The sequence below is a fragment of the Etheostoma spectabile genome, chromosome 3 (genome assembly GCF_008692095.1).
Source record: "Etheostoma spectabile isolate EspeVRDwgs_2016 chromosome 3, UIUC_Espe_1.0, whole genome shotgun sequence".
NCBI classification, from domain to species: Eukaryota; Metazoa; Chordata; class Actinopteri; order Perciformes; family Percidae; genus Etheostoma; species Etheostoma spectabile.
Genome location: NC_045735.1, coordinates 18,466,367 through 18,487,275, shown reverse-complemented (window position 1 = coordinate 18,487,275; position 20,909 = coordinate 18,466,367). Strand labels below are relative to the sequence as shown.

Genomic DNA, 20,909 nt, shown 5'->3' with positions numbered 1-20,909 from the left:
ATGTAGTCGCCACCCTCGTCCTCCTCCTCCTCATAATCACCCCCCCCTCTCCTTCTCTCTGTCTCCATCTTTTTCAACATTTCCCTCTCTGCCTCATGTAGAAAGCACCGTTCTCCCGTTCTGTTTTTCAACTCACGTGTTCTCTTGTTTTCCCTCTGTGTCCTCTCACCCATCACTCAACAGTATCTCTTGCACTTTTGCTCCTCGCTGTGTGTGATTTAATCTTTTTCTTCTCATTTACCTAAACTTTAGAGTGTATTAGAGTGTGTAATGACAGTTCATCTCTGCTGAGCCGCCCTGCCACCTTCGGGAGAAGCCTCTATTCCTGGGCCAACGTGCTCCGCCCCATGCCAAAGCCCACTCACCGAACCACTGCTGTGGCTGTCTGAAATGTGATGGAATAAATGTAAATGTAAATGTGCTGTATTTATATAGCGCTTTTCCAGTCTTAACAACTGCTCAAAGCGCTTTTACATGTGTACTGTGTCCGGGGCTGCCGTACAAGGTGCCACCTGCTCATCAGATAAACACTCACACACATTCACACTCCGATGCGCAGCACCGGGGGCAACTCGGGGTTCAGTGTCTTGCCCAAGGACACTTCGACAATGACTGCAGGGGCAGGGATCGAACCACCAACCTTCCGATTGGCAGGCAACCACTCTACCACTGAGCCATAGCCACCCCTCATAAAAGATGAGCTTTTGCCAAATGTAGGAAATAATTCACACTTTTGTGTACAGGGAAACGTGACCTTGTGTCCGAGTGTGTGCATGTGTGAATTGGTATGCAAACGCGCCACATATGCTCATCTGAGCTGTCTAGCCGACGGTGTTGCAGTGGCAACTGTGCAAAAGCAGCGCTGCTGCACCGGCACCCACCCCGCTGACCTGCTTGTCACTTTGTTTCCTATGAGACCGGCCTGCTACCTCTGCTATTATTAGACTTCAGATACAAAAAAAAAAATATCCCTGGCACACAGTAGTATGGACACATAACCTACCATGGAGTGTACTGCAACCTTCCCTTTTAGACTGTTAGTTACAATACATACTGTCCTTTGAGGAATAAGAATAGTGCCTCTGGTCTAGTCTAGTCTAATCCTGACTATCCATTTATTCACCAGGGTCAGTCAATGTGCACAACATTCCTGCAGTGATTCATTCATTCACACCATTCAAATGCATGCACGTAAACAAAGGTTGTATAAGTGCGTCTAGTTGTTTCTGTGTGTTACGGCTTATAGCTGCACTGTTTTTTTTCCGACATTAATCAGCATATTTGAAATATATGTTTCACTCTTGTGAAGTCTTTGTGTTAAATTCTAGTGTTCTTTTATTACCTTATTACTTATAGTACCATAACACAAGTCAAGTTAAAGCAATGTCCAAAGCCAACATTGGACACACATTTAGTAATTGAAAAGCTGCTTAGACATAAAATATACAGTATGTTCCCTCACCAAGCTAGCTATTTCTTGTGTTTTGAAGCTTAGATTGGTACTAGTTGAAGGACGTTGCAACCTGAATTAAATGACTCTACTTAGCCCCCAGTAAGGACAGTAGTTAATGAAGTTCTCACGAGCTTAAGATTGTCTATGCTACTCTAACTATTCACCATCAACATAGTTCAAATACATTTCATTAAGACATCTGTTTTAAGCAATGGGTGAGAAGTGAGAAGTAGAAATTCTTTGAAGAAGAGCCAACTGGATCAGCGCAGCACTCACCCCCCTTCATTATATCACGAATAACAATGTTTAGCACATCCCATTCTCTTTATTTGGGAAGATCACGTCTTCATACCGTACTGTAACAAAGAGCAAAAGGCATAATAAAGTTGGAAAGGAAGTGCACATTACGATGCATAGTGACGACCTTCTTCTTCCTTCCTCCCGCTGATCCCATCAGGAGTCGTCACATCGCGTCATCTGTTTTGCGTCTAGTTGGTCTATGGAAATCTGATTATATCAGCCGCATATTTGATTTGGCTTAGGTTTTGAGCCGAACACGAGGAAAACATGCAATTTAATAGTGACAGCATTAAGAATAAAAAACCCTGCCTTTAAACCTTGCCACCACATATTTGTATTGGCTTATCGATCAAATAACCAGACAGTAAAAATAAATAGACGCATTATTATTGGTTTAGTAAGTTAGGAATACCAACTCATAAAAAAACTCAAAAGAAATTATCACAATTATTATAAGGATGCTCTTATCATTAGGCAATAATTGGTTTTAGATGATAATTAATTACAAAGAACTTTTACTGAATGTATTTTTGTATTAATACAAAAAGATGAATTCAAGGTTAAATTGTAGCTTAGCAACATCTGTGATCTTAAAACAAATGTTAGAAGATGTTGGAAATATTATTACGATTACGTTTACCAAACTGATATGTTAATATCAATAATGTGAAATGAATGCCTCGACCATACTGTTGCATATATGCGTGCACCTGTGCTTTACACAGCTAGTTTTAGCTAGTTATCTACCGTATGCTTTACTGTAAGATGCCTTATTATAATACATTTCAATGACTATAAGGTATTGCTTTGATGTACTATTATTGCTAATGTGCAGATCAGTTATAAAATGAGAGATTTTGATCCCTCTGGCTGTATTCTGCAGGATATTCTTTTACTATTTACTACTACTTATGTATTTTATTAAAACCTATTTGCATTTAAGTGTATTTTACTGTATATAAACACATCTTAGTGTAGATTCCAAATACCTCAAATGACATAATAGGTTGGCCTGACAAGTAAAGAAACACATGGTAGCACTGTGTATTGTAAAAATACTGTACAATCTACAGGATGCTGAGACAGTCTGTAGTCCATCCCAGCATGCACTCAATGAGAGGCAGGGAAACGGTCTGGATAGATTTCCAATCCATCAGGGTCAACATATTCTCAATCCCGCTTGGCAATGTAGAGTGACAAATCCATTTCATGTGTGCCACTGGAGGCAATCCACCCCCCCCCCCCCCCACTGGGAGAACATGCAGACTTAATATACAAAGCGCCATGGCTCAACATTCAAACCTGAACTCTCTTTTGTGAGAGGATAGTGCTAATTACCAAGCTGCTGCCAGAGCAACATGTGGTTGGTTGCTGGTATTCCCTGCCATACTTTTACATAATTGCAATGACTTAATTACATGGCAAATGCTCATTAAGTTCCATGAAAATTACCATTCGTGCCATAGAAGATCCGGGATGTTTACCGTTGACCGCAAGACTTTAAAACCTGGAAAGATGGAAAAGCTTTCATCATTTTCTCACCCATGGTTCACTTGGCTAGCAAAGTTACCTTTGAGCAAATTAAATCACATCAGCAGGGAAATAAGGAGGCGTGACATTGTGCTAATTAGATAAGCCCACCTGATGATGGCTCATGAATTGTCTTCTTTTTTTTCTCCTATTTTTTGCTTGTCAGGCTTGTTGACCATCCATACACTTTACAAGCAAATGTGTAAATGCATTACAAGCAGCACTAATGCGGCTTATGAGAGCTTGTTCTACTTAAATGGGCTTGATTGAAGCATCTGAGCGTAATAAGAGGTTGTTATTTTTTTATGTTAACCACTGCCTCCTTTACATTAGCAGACCAGTAGGAAAACATGAGGGTAGGGAAGTCGTAACATTGTCCCTTCATTCCCAATTCTGCCCTGCCCTTGAGCAAGGCACGTATCCCACTTTCTGGCACAATGGAGAGGAAACCCAAGCCTAATCATAACGCCAAATGCAGTGCTACGCAATACCGACAAAATCAAATATTGCAACATTGATGTGATTGATTGTGTTTTGAATATTGACCAGAACTGCAGAGATGAACCGATTGATCGATTAGTTGTCATCTATTAAATTAATCGCCAGCTATCGGTTTGAGTCATGTTTTATGAAACGAAATTCCAGATTCTAGCTTCTTAAATGTGATTATTTTCTAGTTTCTTAACTCCTCTATGACCATAACTGAATATCTTTGAGCTGTGGACAAAAGATGGGATACACTGATCCACATTGTTCACCGTTTTCTGATATTTCATAGATCAAACAACCAATCAATTAATTGAGAAAATAACAGATCAATTAACAGTGAAAATCATCGTTCGGTGCAGTCCTAATATCTACTATCATGTTTGTGTTTTCCTGCAGCATTTAATCTAAATTAGGGGTGTTTGAGAAACAGTATTGTGGATACAATAGACCTTTTCCACGGCATAAAGGTTCAGCTGTAGGAAAAGCACAGGTGTATTTAAAACCATTAATGATGGCTGCATTCCACTAAGGAGAGGCCCTGGTGTTGGGCATGCTGACTCACTGAAAGCCTACTGGGACACTTGAAGGAATTGAGCCATCGTTAAGGTTATCGATTTCAGCTTTGCCTTTCCTACTATAACAAGTCAAAGTATCTGCTGTGAAAAAGGTCCATATAGCCAAGCAGGTAGACTGATTAACACATTAGCATGGAGTGCAATGGCAATTATCTAGAGGGCAAACTAGAAATGGAACATTTGCTGTAAGCCAGTTAACCCTCATGTTGTCCTCGGGTCAAATTGACCCGTTTTCCTATATCAATATTCTTTTTAACTACCCAAAATACCATGATTGATTCCACACAACGCTCTTTGGCAAGGACAAATCTCTACTTTCATTCATTTTGGGGCGTCTTATTCAATTTTATAGCATTAGAAAAAGTGCTTTTGAAATAGCGTTGAGTAAAAGTTGACATATTCCAGTCTGTGATTATCCATCAACTTCCATTCCTTTAATTTTAGTCTAAATAATTCCTAATTTCTGCTTTTCTAACTCAAACATTAGGTATAATTTCCTATAAATGAGGTTTATTAACCATAAATTCTAAAATAACTGAAAAAAATAAAATTAATAAGTGTTGAAAACGTCAAAAAAGTGACTTTTTTTTTTTAAGTGTCAAAACTGTTGAAAAAAGAGACAAAAACGTAATTAAAGTTAAAAACATTGATAAAAAGCGTCCACAAAAGTGTTAATTTCTTTTTTTATTTTGACGGGAAGACAACACAAGGGTTAAATTGCAAGAGTTTTGCGGGGAGTTTGGTGTGGCGGCTTTTATTTCTTGTTTGCAACAGTTTCATTTTGTGGCAGTGAGTCTTTGGTCTTTTTCCATCATGCTCATTACAGCTTACAATTTGTTGAGCTACAGAAATACATCTACCGTTGATGGTTCAGAGTGAAACGAACCATGACTAGCAACGATACATACACACATACACAATTACAAAGTTATGACGTATGCAATGTGCTGCATGGCTACTGCTTCGAAACATAACATCAAAGGATCACATCTAGTGATTCTACAGCTTCACAGTAAATGTGTTTTGCAAATGAATATGAGTGACGTCATTGATCTGTGTACATCTCGTACGGAGCGCTGTCTGCGTGACTGCGGAATCATCTGAAACACAACTTTTTTTTTAAATTGAGATCTGATTTTATATTTCGCACCTTCCAGAAAAAAAAGATATGAACATGAAGCACTTCATGCTTTCAATTCAGTCAGTCCACTTCATTTGAATAAATACAGATCCAAAAACATCTGCTGTTGCAGAAAGGTCCCCCCCCCCCCACCACCACCACCACCATCATACACACACTCCATCTGGGATGTTGCATGCAGAAAGATCACACAGTAATACGGTAAAATGAATCATCTAGCCCTGTTGGTTCAGCCAGCCGAATATAGCTGATATATGGAAATGTTAAGAACAGTGCACTGTAAATATATGAACTGTTTTGTTTTTTCCAACAGCCCTTTAAACTGTAAGGCTTTCTCAAACCGCTTGGCCCAAGGGTAAAGCTGGGTGTCAGAGTGAAAATTACCCACAGCTTCCCACACCTCCAAACCCGGCAAACCTTATACCAGCGGTTATTCAAACAGATGGCGGAATGCTTTTAATTAAATTCAGTCAAGTCATTTTCATCAACAGATAAGTGTCACCGGCGACAGAATGGCTTAGTGAATACTAAAAAGGAGCGTTCGGAGACAGGAGAGGTTTTTCATTCTCTTTGTCTCCGGCAACATCTCATCATAAGGCACTGGTGCCAACGAGTCCCTCTTTTATGCCGGCATCAGAAGAAGTTCCTGTCAAAGTCAGAAAAGTGTAGCCTCTCCAGAGGACAGCAGCCGAAAGATGAATCTGTTTTCATGCTGCCAGGCTAGGACAATAATGGTGCTGAATGAGATCCCATTCATTTGAAACGTATCAGCTGCTTAACCTGTTGATAAACAGTAAAACAATCAGCTGGCACTTAATCCTTTGTCGTGTGCGTGTGCGCACTCATACTGGGGGAAGTTCGCATTTGCATATTGCAGTCCTAGATTTGTGTTTGCAGCACACACCAGCACAGTGTTTTTTATACCATAAGATTTAGATCAGCGGGCAATTTCTCACACATATTGAGCTGTATGCTATAGAGCTAATTAACCAGGGCTGTTATGGAGTCCACAAGCTCCTCTGACATCTTAATTAGATCTTAATGACATTTTAGTTGGAATGGCTGAACTGAGTACCTCGAGATGAGGCAAAGCCCGTGCTGATATACTGAAGGAAACAGGAAAGTGACTGACACTAGAGACAAGTGCATGCAGGAAGGGAGAGAAGGACCGATAGTTGAGGAGATGGAGAGGGGAATAAATGGAAATGAGGAGACATTGGAGGACATTTCTGGTTTATGCAGTATGTACCCCACCAGTCATATAGTATGTCTTGTGTGAGATAGCGTGTTAAAAATAGGATTTGATTAACACTGATGTACTTTTCATTCTGTTGTTCTCTTTCTCAAGTTCTTTCATTCCATCTTTCCTCTTTGGCTCTCTTCCAGTGGAATATGGGACTATACGTTGCCCAGTAATTACTCTGCCAATGTCCCAGTAGCATTGCATGTCTCTTATGGTCCTCTTAATCGGATTCTTTGCATTTATTACCATGAAATTTCAGCGTACTCAATCTGGAAATAACTAGATGTGCAGTGCACTGCCAATGGAGATGACACGGTAATGGTATTTCTGGCAGATAAATGGCTGATTAGATCAAATCATTTTCTGTAGTGCTGTGTTTTGCATTATAGATGATTCTGCATGATCCGCAGTGGATTGCAGGGAATAGCCTCTCTATTTTTCTGGTGGGCATGCTGTGTATTTTTAGCTAAGCTTTAGGTTGATGTATGTTTTATGCAACTCCAAACAAAGTCCCCGGACTGCGATGAAAGAACAATGGACTGCAGTGAATTAGCAAAATAGTGCACAGGTCCACAGACCTTAAACAACCTGTGTGATTGTATCATTTTTAGTAACCCACAATTTCCTTTCTGCTAACGGATGTGTGTGTCGTACAAAGAGACATACTGACAACCTCAGAAAACCTTGACAAGGGATAGGGTAATTGATTCAAATCTTCGAAGGCAAATATTTATTTAGCGGATAAGTTGCTCCGTCTATGTTTTCCTGGGCTCAGCTGGCCTGCACTGCCCTTCACTTGAGAGCAGCCATTAGAGGAGAAGGGACAACACAAATAAAGAGAGCGAGAGAGAGAAATAACAGAAAGATAGGGGACGATGATGAGGAGCCCGGAGAGAGTGAAAACCAGAGATTACATCAGAGAGAATGAGGGAGGAAAGGCTAAATAGAAACGTTGTGTGAAGCCTGTTGTGAGGGCCACGGTGAGGAATAAACACAGAGTGGATGTGGGTTGAAAGGTTGGCCAACAGGAGACACATTACTAAGAGTCTGCTGGTTGCTGCAGATGCTGTTCTGTATGCAGCCATGTCTGCTTATCACTTTCCTCTTCTCCACAAGTCCTTGGTCTTATCTCTATTCTGCCCCTTCTTTCTAGCCTAAATCTGTCAGAATACAGCCACAAATACCTGGCAACAGCCACCCCCTCTTTACCCATCTTCCCTTCCCTACAATGCCTTTAGCTTTTATTCATTTGCACTTCCTCCCTGTTACTCTCAGCCTTTATTCATTTCACTTAGCCTTTATGGGTTTACTTAGCATTTTATTCGCCCTTAAAGGGCAATAAAAGAAAGCGCTTATTTTTCTGTAGTGTGATCGGCAATTCATTCTTACAGATCTGGGTCCACAGATGTCTGTGTAATTTGGTAGTTTTCCTCTCAATAAGGACATGATTTTTTTTTTTTTTATTATTATTACAGGCGCAAAGTGGAACACGAGGCCCACGTGGTCCGTGCAGTGCTCTCGCAATCTGCTTGTGGAAGAAAGCATCTAGGCTGAATAGTTTATTCTAATGTTGCAAAAACTGTTGCTGAGGCTGTTTCTCCTTCTGAGGCAGATGTGCTGTAAATCCAGGCCATAGATGGACAAGCCACGGCCCCTACAAACTCTAATCTGCTTATGTGTACCAGTCCTAGCCCCCTCCGACTGCCGCTTCCTTTTGTGGAGCCTCCTTTCTGTGGCAGGGCTGACTGATGACCTATTCACCCTCATCTGGCAGGGCTTTAACTACCAGGCTGCTTGTGCCGCACTCAGGCCTTTGGCTGGCGGTCCTGAGGAGCAAAAGAATAGCAGTGTGTCACTCTGATGAGCTGTGAGTCAGTCAATAGACTGACATCGCTGTCAGATACTATATAGTGTACTTGATCTGTAGCAAGTGGATAGGGATTGATCTTATTCAGCTCTCTCATAATCACCCTGTGCCTGGCATGCTCTTTATTGATCGCGATGGTAACGAACAGCTGGATGTACATTATGGTGTGTGTGTGTGTGGCTGTACTGATTGTTGTCCGTGTGCGTTTCAGGTTCACGGAGGCCGATACCATTGTGATGGGGGACGTGACGTATGGGGCCTGCTGTGTGGACGACTTCACCGCCCGAGCCCTGGGAGCTGATTTCATGGTGCACTACGGTCACAGTTGTCTCAGTGAGTCTTTTTACCTGCGTGTGCATTTGTGTGTGTGCATGTTTGTCTGTCTTTCCGTCACTCCGGATGCTTGACTATACCACAAAGAGGAACGTGAAGTGGGCGAATATCAAGGACTCACACCTACTGAGAGTGGGCTTGCATGAAGAAGAAGTCCGACCGACAGAGCTATTGATCAACGGAAAACGTAACTAGTTAGTGCAGCCCGCCCAGCTCTAGTATAGAGGCATATCAGACCTTTGGAGCCTGGACATCACATTTACCCAGCAGATCAATGGGGAACATGCATTAGTGGTGTCCTTTGAAAACCTCAAGCAGTTCTTGAGGACCTTCTCCCTCGCCCCCGCTGTCTGTCTCTTGCAGGACATGGGAGGAAATGCTAAATCAATAGTTTTGATACATCGCTGCCAGAACAACCTCACCTCTCCCAAATACCAGAAATGACCAACAGAATTTTAATACACTGAAACGCTTTCACTGTGTTGGTTTGTGTTTGTGTGTGTGGACTTATAGAGTTTGATGATCGTGGAAGAATGATGTGATTGCATGCATGTATGCTTACAAAAGAGATAAGATGTGTGCACTTTTTCATTTGCACTCAGAATAACCTCAAGATAAAGGCACCAAAGATCAATGTGTCGTATGTTGTGAAGTAGGATCAGATATTAATTGAAGGAGGAGATTCTAGAAAATTCTGTGTGTAAGGGTTTCAGTGCACATGTGTTCCTGACCTTCATCACTCAATCATGACATCATCTGCACTGTTGCCCAAGATGTCCGATACCTGTGGGAGATTGAAGGCAGTGTTCTGACTGGCTTGTAGAGAATGAATAGAAGCAAAATGCCTTTATTGTCATGATACACAAGTGCAGTACCTGGGCAAGGAGATTGAAGCAACCCCTTTACAGTGGCAACACAAAATATAAAAATATACAAATATAAAATGTAAGTAGTGCAGAAAAAAAAGAGTGGTGCCCATTCCTGAGAGCACCTATGTACTGTACATACTGTATATAAAATAATAAGAAAGATAAAGGGTTGTACACACATTATGCAAAAATATAGTTTGGTGCGTTAAAAGTCCTGAGTATTAAATATTGCACAGTAATGAGATTAAGTGATTAAGTATTAAACATTGCACTGTAATGAAATTAAATGGTGAAGTAAGTAATGTAAGCCATTTTGTAATTCCACTCTGAGGAACGAGACCAACAATCTCGTCAACACTTTACAATAAGGGTACATTAATAAGCATTACTTAATACATTAATACTCATTAATTAACCGTCAATTATGGTTAAATAAAGTGTCTAATAAACATGTACAAACAATGTTCATGTTTGTTATTGTTGACTTAGGTATTAATTGAGGCATTATTTACCTTTAGTTAATGCCTTAACTAATTGTTAATTACAGTTAACTAATTCTATTTTGCCATTATTTAATTTACCAATGAGCCTAAACTGGAAATAACCGCTAACTAAAGTGTCCAACTATCATTTACTAATGCTAACGTCAACTAACGTATTGTTTGATTCGTTGTTTAATGGTTTATAAGATGCTATTTTCATTAGTTATTACAGTAATAAGCATCACTTGACAGTTAATCATACAATATTTAACATTAGGTAAATGTCAACAAAAGGTCTCTTGATGAAATCAACTAAGGGTTTCCTTGGTAATCACATTAATTTTGGGGTCTTATTCAATTTTATAGCATTTGAGAAAGAAATGTTTTCAAAAAAGTGTTGAGTAAAAGTTGACACGATCCAGTCTGTGATTATCCATCAACATACTTTTTAGTCTAAATAATTCCTATGCTAAGGGTGTGGTGAGTTTTAATATGCATGCTGATGGGGAGCTGGTCTCTAGCTTCATACGTTGGCTTCCGGGACCCTCTCATATCTCCCGGGTCAAATTAACCCGGGACTTATTTGGGGTTTTAAAAACAATTCTGAAATAAAATTTTACTTCATATACTATTAACAAATATTGTCTTTATCTCCATTTCAAACAATTGAGGTAACATACATGTTCAGGGAATGCAATCAGTCTTTACTAAAACACAATTTAAAATGGAAGTGGGGTTTGTTTTTTGTCATAATGTTATAATTAATTTTAAAAATCCAGTATGGTAAAAACATAAGTGGTCATGGAAAAAAATGGAAGTGGGGTTTGTTTTTTGTCATAAGGTTATAATTCATGTTAAAAATCCACTATGGTAAAAACATAAGTGGTCATATCCAGAATAATTTTCTGAAATTGTGTCAGGAATACATGTTTATCACAGAAAATAAGGTAAGGCCATTGATTTTCAGGTAGAAAAAATGTAACTTATACCATTTTTCTTCTTGTGAAAATTTGAAATGGGTTAATTTGACCCGAATACCATACAAGGGTTAAGCCCTACGGACATGTACCTAACACTAGATCTGTTCTAACACTAGATGCTACTTTTCAACGTATAGCCATGGATAGCCATGCGATGAAACAAGCTGAAAAACCTTTTATTCCTTACCGATCCACCCAGCTCGCTAAGGTACAGTAGGTACATTAAAACAGAGGGGTACCGATACAACAGGATGGAATGGAGCGGTTCAATTGGTACCATCCATAACTTCTCAATTCAATTCATAACAAGAGTCATCTCGAGATCCCTTACAGATAGAGTAGGTCTAGACCACACTCTATAATTTACAAGGACCCAAGCCGGTTGGCGTTGAAAGGAAGGGCGGCAATAACAGTCACAGTAAAAGAGAATGGAACATTGACTAAAAAGAATAGTAGTGTGTAGTGGGATAGCGGGGTACTGCGCTGCATTACGTGGCACAGCAGAGCGTAGCAGGACCACGGCGACCGCTGCAACTGCGATCCATGAACCATGAACCTTTGACAATGGAAACGCAAATAGAACCGTTCTTACGTGTGGCGAACTTAACTGAACTGAACCGGACTCCTTGGTGGAAACGGGGCTTTAGTTTATGCAATCGGGCCAGTATTTGTTTAATCAAAGGTTACATTGTACAGGATTCAGCTTGATCAAACACAAGGGGAGTTTAACATGTGTAGGATCAGAGGTAATTTCATTCAGAGGTAACAACATGCATGATTCAACATGATCAAACACAATTTCCCTTACAAGAACCTGTCTCTCCTGCACCTTTCATTTCCTCTGCGGTATTTGATTGTGTGAATACCGTTGCCATCTCATCTTTTGTCATCATGTAGCACCTCCATCTAGTGCAGGGCAATATGGGCTACATCAGAGAACCATGTTCTTGTATGTTTTCAAGGTATAATATGAGGGATGGGAAATGTATTTAACATTATTGATGTTTAACCCTTGTGTTGTCTTCCCGTCAAAATTGAAAATCAACGATGTTTTTAACTTTTCTTATGTTTTTGTCCCTTTATTCAACACTTTTGACGCTTTTTTTCCAGCGTTTTTCACTTTTTTTGACATTTTCAACACTACATAACACTAACTTTTTAACTTTAGTTTTACAGTTATTTTTGGGATTTATGGTCAATAAACCTCATTTATAGGAAATTATACCTAATGTTTGAGTTAGAAAAGCAGAAATTAGGAATTATTTGGACTAAAATTAAAGGAAAGTATGTTGATGGATAATCACAGACTGGAATTTGTCAACTTTTACTCAATACTATTTCAAAAACACTTCAATTTTTTTTTTCTCTTCAAATGCTAAATTTGAATAAGTAGAGATTTGTACTTGCCAAAGAGCGTTGTGTGGAATCAATCATGTTATTTTGGGTAGTTAAAAAGAACATTGATATAGGAAAACGGGTCAATTTGACCCGGGACAACATGAGGGTTAAACAACATTTTTGTAACTGATTATCTGACCAGTCTGAACCAAAAACACCGAGATAGAAGGAAGTGAAAGTGTGTTGGCAAGAAGGAGAAGAAGCAAATATACGCAATTAGACTTCGAAGACTTGCTCAGATGCCGGGCTAGCTGCCCGGTATTGCCGTTAGTAACACTGGACCTTCTTCTACATTACAAGCAGGTCCTCACTATTTTGGTGGCATGACTCATTTTAGTAGAGCTTTGCAAAGCAAAATTTACCCAAGGCGCCAACTTTAGTTTCAGCTAGTGTTATTGAAGTGGACCAGCATGACGCTTGGGTTTAAATAACAGGCCAAAAAATTATGGGACTCAAGTCTTTTTTTCACCCACAGAACACCGCCACTGCGGCTGCCCTCTGTGTTTTCTCAAGGGCCGTCTCGGTCTTAAGGTTGTACTGCCACAAATTGGTCATAGATCACTTCAGGCACCAAATGATTGCTGTATTATTTATAAAGTTGTCCACAAGCACCTGATATTGATTTGTCAACAAGCCATTTGTAAATAAGCCAGTACACCATTATGTCAGACCTTTTGATACTTCCACTTGCTATAAATGTGCATGCATATTTGTTTACAACGAGCTGCCGTGCTAAGTGACCACAGTGCTAGAACACATAGATGAATAAAACCACGGGCGGGGCACGTGAGTCCTGTCCATCTCGTTGACTGTGTCTCTAATTGCAGCGTCTAAGTGCTCTCCGGCTACCATGCTAATGTGAACACAGATCGATGTCACTTTTCTTTGCCCTTTACGTTTTGGGAGTGCCTATAAACAAGCATCAGACCGCTGTTAGTTTCAGTCTGGACTTTTTACTCAACTCCTCCAGTCCTTTTTTACTCTCGTGACATATTTATCTCATTGGTTTCTCACTCAACATGCAGCCAAGCCCACCTTTTCTAAATCCTTATCCATCTCCTACCCTTCCCTCTCTGTTGAGATGTAAGCCCATTCATCACTTCTCTTGCCAGTTAATTGACACCCCCCTCCACCACACACACACACACACACACACACACACGCACACAAACACACACTCAGAGTATCCTATTCCTTTTTCCTTTCCTCACTTCCATGCTCTATCTTTTGGAATTTCTACATTACATTATTTTATTGCCTACCCCTACCTCCAAATTAGATTTCCATCTATTGTTTTCCAGCCTCCGTTCGTTGGATTTTCCCATTCCTCCCTCCTGGTCTCACTCCCATCTGCCTTCAGTCCATTGTAAAAAAAGTGCATCTCACACATCTTCCGTCTCTCCTTGTCCCACCCCATCTCTATTCACTCATTCTTTCTTCTTTCTTGCCTTTCTAACGCCACTATGCCTCTCTCGATGTTGCTTTAATCTCGGCCATCTAGTAAGCTGCACTCGCTCATAAAACATTTGCACCATAATGAGCCATTTGCTTAATCATAAAAACGTCCCCTTGTTACTGATCTCCAAATTAAATTTAACGCAAGAGGAAGAATAATTATGATGATCAACACAAACGAAAAAAATTCTTTCCTATCCGAGCCCTTTCCCCCCTCCATTTCCTCACCCTCGCCTACTTTTTTCAGCATTTAACTCACCATATGTCTAGCTACCTGTCTTAGGCCCGGGCTTGTAGTATATGGTCTGTAAAATGAATGGCAGTAATAGTAAGTGCATGTGTCACTCTCCTTACCTTAATACTTGAGGGTCTTGCATCACTTTCTGCTGTATGAGTTTCAGTTCCATCACATGGACGCCTACTAAGATCTATATATGTGCATGTCCTGTGTTTACCGTATCACTGAACATGTGCTGTGTGTTAATGTGTGAGCCACCATCTACAGTGTATATACTGCAGGCATACCTGACATAACATGGTGAATTATTCATCTGTCTTTCTTTTGTTTTTGTCTTCCTGCAGTCCCCATAGACTCCACAGCAGGTATTAAGATGCTGTATGTGTTTGTGGATATCCAGATGGACAATGCACACTTCCTGGACACGGTCAAGTTCAACTTCCCTCCCGGACACTCTCTGGCTCTCGTCAGCACTATTCAGTTCGTTGCAGCACTGCAGGTGATTAAGCTCCGGGTCTGTGTCTCTGATTGTGTGTTAATGCGGGTGAGTCGGAGGCGGCCGAGGTAGAGTTATTCTGTATCCATGCCTGGATGATCCTTGTGTGTATTTTCTGTTTTTACCCAAGTATTTTTGTATGTCCAGTATAGGAACACACACGCATGCATACTTCTGTGCATTTGTACAGTATACTTCATCCGGTTCCTGGCTTTTATGAACAAGCTCACACTCCACACTTAAGCTCAGTTCAAGTGTGGGTTTGTCAAATCCGACAGCAGTTATTTTGGATTTGAAAGGTGGAATGAACTCGGAAGGCCTCTCGGTTCAGTCGTGCTCAGCTCTGCTTTTTATATAAGCGGTGGCAGCAGCTATAGTATTAAGCCTGAACATTTGTTTTTTTTTTTTCAGACTCGCTGCCTCTCTATAATGCATTTAGCTACTTTCATTTGCAATGTTGATGCAACACCACTTTGGGCCTTCACTAATGTAACCACTGTTATTTTTACACCACACTTTGCCCATGGCTCATACCTTATGTTGGGGTGTTTGAGTGCATCCATGTGGAGGCTATATGTGTGCACATATGTCTCTGTGTTTGTACTTGTGTATTGTATGCATGTCTGCCTCCATCTCACCCATGTCTTAAAGTGTGTAGGCTTGTTGAGATCACACAGTATGGGCGGTAGTTCACCCATATTCCCTGTCTTAAATTAGCCTTAAATCGTTCACTTTTTCCCTCCACCTCCAAGCACACTACCTCTTTCTTTTGTTGTGTTTGCTCTCTTACCTTCTTACTTTGATTTCTCACTTCAGTATTGCAGTGCTGTCTTCAGAAAATATTTATTTCCCATGTTAATGTGTTGATATTCTTCTTATCGACACATTTTCATTGTTATTAATGCTTATGGCATGCCATGTCGACATTTTCTTTGTCAGTGCTCAGCAGAATTATGAATCCATACATTTAGCCATGAGTGGCCACATCGGGAGTCTAAGTCAAACGTGATCCATTCAGGATCGCTGCCGCGGCACATTTTTACTGTAACCTTTGACCGTTCTCATTCTTTGCGTCATTGCCTTCTCTCTCTGTCGTTATCTATTCTTTAATACAAAGAAAAAAGCCCCAAATGGAGAAAAGTTAACTTGCTTTTTTCCCCCTCACAAATACACTCAATGGCATAAGGAACACAAAAAGGCTTGAATCATCAGCCACTCTGGATTCTTTTATGCTGACACGTCTCTAGAAATAAGGAAAAAGCAGGAAGCGACAGCATAAATAAGCTCTAACATGAAACCTTAAATACAGAACAATAATAGGAGGATTTCACCATTGATAAGGAATATTGTACATGTGATCCTGTAATATAACAACAAGTTGAACACAGAAACATTTGAATAATATTCACAAGGGAGGTAGCTCACTGACCCAATAACAACATTAACATGTTCCTGCATTTGGCGACTCCCATTCTTTTATTCAAAAGAAGAAGAAATGTGGCTTACACTGTTTTGCTGGTCCTAGTACAAGATGTACAAGTCTTGAATGGCATATGCAGGTTACTTTAAGACTGTACCTCATAGCTGTGTTTTTTTGAAGAGGCATTCCAAACTTAGAGCTACACTAACACAAGGGAAAAGGTGTGAATCTCTAACTGGCTTTCCTTCTCCCTTCCTCGATGCTCCAGGCTGTGAGTGCAGCCCTGAAGCCAGAGTATGATGTGCTGGTCCCACAGTGTCGTCCTCTGTCACCAGGAGAAATCTTGGGCTGCACCTCCCCTCGCTTGGACTGCCACGTCAATGCCATAATGTAAGAAACCTCCTGTCCTCCTGCCTCACAGTTTCTCCCCAGGTCTTCCATTCTTCCTGTTAATTAGCAGAGATATCAGGATAACCAAAGACATCAGCCTTGACTCACCCAGACACCCCTTCCCCCTCCCGCTCCAGGTCCCATAATAACCCCTGCCATTGCCATGCCCACCCATGTGACATAATCAGTATGACGTCACACCAGTCACACCTGACATAGCTAGCTGTGACAACTAGCTGTGTCTGTGTGCTTCCAGTCAGGTTTCTATTACATCAAGTCAATAACAGCCAGATGCTGATCCAGGACAGCAAGGCTAAAAATACCGTCACGCTGTGCAAAGCATTGAATTGTGTAAAGCCCGACAGACATGGCCACTTTTGGCTGTTTCAAACCAACCACAACACATCCACGCACTCGCCAACGTTCTGTGTTTCAAAAGAAGTGTTTTCACAAGGTGTGACACCTGCTGTGGCACATTCAGGGTGAAAAATTGATCAAATGTGCAACGCGTCTCCAATTGTCTGTACATTTGTTTCAGCTTGTCAGATTGCCTGTTCATTTCCTCTAAAGGGGAAAGGAGGATAATGAAACGTAGAATCCGAAAAGACGAGCTCCTCTGTGTCATCGACATAAACACTGTGCATGTGAGACTTGTCAAAGTGAGGCTTATCCTTCCGGTACTGCAGGGAGGAGAGTGCTCTGGCAGAATAACAGGTTCAGGCAACAAACACCTCCGCAACCACTTTGTGTGTGTGCATCTTGTGCGGCTCTACAGCAGAGAGAATCCTATGCTTTGGTCTTTGGTGCACAGTGAGTTGAAGTATTTCCCCGGGTAGAATAATAATATCTAGGTGTATCACCTGGCACGTCGGATCCGCACACATCTAGTGTTAGTCCATGTGATTAAAACCTCCCAGTGCATGAGATTAAACTGGCTTCACAAGGACAAGCTTTGCTGTATGCATAAGCCAGGCCTTTAGGGAGACAAGAGCGCTGTGTCTTTCTTACATAGTGTCTTTGTGTGTGTGAAATAAGTGGAAGTGGAAGGGTTAGGGTGTCCTTCCCTTTCTAATCCAATGTGCATTGTCTTCGATGTGTGAGTGGGGGTTTGTAATGGTGTGATGGGAGAGACACACGATAATGCTGCCTGAGAGTTTGTATTCTCTCTCTCTCTCTCCTCTCTCTCCTCTTCCTCTCTCTCTCTCTCCTCTCTCTCTCTCTCTCTCTCTCTCTCATGCCTGCATGTACAACATGCAGACATGGTCGGGACTTCATACTTCCTGAAGCGAGCTGGATCTCCCTTCTCCCAATTTTATTCAAAAACCTAAATGAAAGAACTTTTATTAAGATGTGAAATCTGTATCCAAAGCTTAATCACTGTGTAGTTTCCCTCTAATAAAAAGCTTCCATTTACCTTAATGATCCTAATGAATCACTATGAAAGTGTTGACAGAATCCACTATCTCCAAGAAAAGCAGCCCAGAACAAGTTCTTTTTAAGAGTGCATGGTTGCGTATATCACATTTTAATAGTACATTGAATTAATATGTAACACCAGGTTATATTCCATTAATTAGGTTGAAGTCAGTGTTCCAAAAAAGTGTATTTAACCTGAGCTTTGAGCTACTTGAGCATTTGGAAGAAAAAGTAGTAGTCTTTTAGTCTTTGAGACCCATCTTGTAGCTTTAGAAATGGCTTGGTCTGTCCTTTTATCTATGAAGAAAAGTATTTTTAATAGCTGCATTGAATGAAGCTATGATCAGTCGACCATTTCTGCCTCCACTCGATCCATATAACAATATAAAGATATGAATGTGAAGATACGGTGTTGCATAACGCAAAGCATTACCATTACAGGGAGAGCATTTTACAAACAATCGAATCCAGATGGAAGGACGGTGGTGGTAGTGAGAGCTAGCGTTGACGCCAGCCTTTTAAAGCTACAGAGAGCTACGTGAAGGCCTTGGATGTTGCTGAGGAAAAGCAATGCAACAGACGCATGTGCTTGACTTCATTTTGTACTGTCGTCGAGTGTTATTTGAGACACACACATGCACAGTGAGACACGCAGTACATGTGTGTTTTCACACACACAAAGGCCCTTAAAAACAAAGTCCTGGCATGTATCCAGTTTGCCTTCATGGCAAACCACCCACAGCATCCAAGCTGCTCTAAACACCGACCAATTAGTGGATTTAATTGTGTATCCTGTCTCAGTAGGCCTACTGAGAGTGTACAGTAGTAAGGAGGTGCACCGATCTGAGCCCCCCTCACACTAACAGCAGGATTCTTCTCAGCCTGACCCTAAGAGGGCAGTTTATGTTTAAGGCTGTTCAGCCTGAGCTTGTGTTTTCTGGCACCTACGTGTCTCTGCGTACTTATAGTTTGTGAACACTGCCTCGGCTCGTGCTCTGGTGAATCCCCAGCCCCAGACCCTGGGTTAATTGGAAGGGCTTGCATTCTCTGTAAACAGCATGCTCCAATCGTTAGGATCATGTTCCCGGACAGCAGATATGGGCAGACCCTCCACCCCAGCCTCAGGCCTTCTGCCTGGTAACACTTTGGTCTTCTGTTGAAGAGGCTGCAAAGAGGAATGGATTTCAAAACAAAGCCATAGAGAAAGCTGGTTGAAATCTTTGGAGAATAGTAGGCCAGTATTTATTATGGTTGCGCATTGAATTGTATTGTTTCCTTTGCACAAATATCTTTTCTTCATGTCTTTGTTTTCCCTCTAACATTGAATTACATTGTGTTTTGCTGTAGTTATCTGGGAGATGGAAGATTTCACCTGGAGTCGATCATGATCGCAAACCCAGACATCCCTGCCTACAGGTATTGTGAAACAAAATGACACCAGCGTTGTTGAATATTTAAGTTTCTGTGGGGAAATATTGACATTGGTCATTGACAAAATGTTAATTGTAGTGACTAAGCATTACAGCTTTAATGTTATTCACCCAATTTTGGAGCAGCATACATTGGTAAACTAAGGAGAAAAGTAATCCATTATGCAAATATAATAATGGGATGAACTATTAATTTGAATTAATTTTTCCTCAGGAAAAAATGTTCTTTGCACCTAAAAGGTATTTTATAATGCTATTCAGATTTAAAAAAGCACTTGCTGTCGTGATCACTCACCGTACCGCAGTGTCATGATAACAGTTTGGGAGGATGAAGTTCTGTTTTGATGAGGTCTTGATTGGATGCAAAGTGAAATTGTGTCGTTATAGACATATGCACTGCTGCACAGATCACAGGTCTCTCTCATAAACAAGATTCTAATCTCAGGTGAACCCCTTGTACCGGGGAAAAAGAGATTAGATGCTCAGAAGTACCTTCATTTTTCCTAAGATACACTAACTCGTGTCATACTTGATGGCTTTTCGTGATTGGATTTTTTCATCTTTTCTTGCATGTCTGTCCTCAAGTTAGATGCTTGAACAATAGCTGTTAATGTGTATAATATGGTTTGTCGGTTTATTTTTCTACACACATTCCATTCACATCGTCTTTGCCTTTTTCTGTGTTGTGTTTGTACAAAGATATGACCCCTACAGTAAGGTCTTCTCCAGGGAGTACTATGACCACGAAGCCATGCGTGCTTTAAGGTTCCAGGCGATTGACAAGGCTCGATCCGCCCAAAGATGGGGCTTGATCATGGGCACACTGGGCCGGCAAGGCAGCCCCAAAGTCATGGAGGTGAGAGTCTGCATCCTCATTTCAACCGTTTACATGTCCTAAGGCTGCTTGTGCAATGGCTTGTAATATTTAGCAGTGTGAATTTCTCTGAAAAGTGGTTTGGTGACATGAAGTGCTGATAGGACAAGTAGTCTTCACACTGGGACCTTGTTATTTCACATTTATGATGCAGCCATAGAGCGTCTTATCCTTGATCTGCTGTTATAGTGTAAGTGGGGATTTAAAGTGCCCATATGATGCTCAATTTCAGGTCCATAATTGTGTTAAGAGGTTATATCAGAAAAGGTTTACATGGTTTAATTTTCAAAAAACACCATATTTTTGTTGGGGTGGCTTTTTCACTTTGTAAACCTTTAACGTGCACAAAAAAGATGTATATAACACAATACAAGGTAAGGGAAAAGCCAAAAAGCATAATATGAACACTTTAAGTTATTTTATCAATTAATCATAAATTAATATTCAAAAGTAAACAATACTCTTTTTGTCACTGAACATTGCTTTCCGTTTTGTTTTTTTTGGCAAATTTCCCAACACTTCAAAAATGT

The 20,909-nt window shown here is 40.7% G+C and overlaps 1 protein-coding gene across 1 annotated transcript in view; it reads left to right on the top strand.

The window, feature by feature from the left end:
* dph1 (diphthamide biosynthesis 1) overlaps positions 1 to 20,909 on the top strand; it is a 76,353-nt gene that overhangs the window by 34,531 nt on the left and 20,913 nt on the right. Inside the window, exons 4-8 of the mRNA XM_032503324.1 lie at positions 8,810 to 8,931; positions 14,698 to 14,852; positions 16,538 to 16,659; positions 19,423 to 19,491; positions 20,205 to 20,361. Of these exons, the coding sequence (XP_032359215.1) occupies positions 8,810 to 8,931; positions 14,698 to 14,852; positions 16,538 to 16,659; positions 19,423 to 19,491; positions 20,205 to 20,361 (625 nt within the window). The remainder of the gene's footprint in view (positions 1 to 8,809; positions 8,932 to 14,697; positions 14,853 to 16,537; positions 16,660 to 19,422; positions 19,492 to 20,204; positions 20,362 to 20,909) is intronic.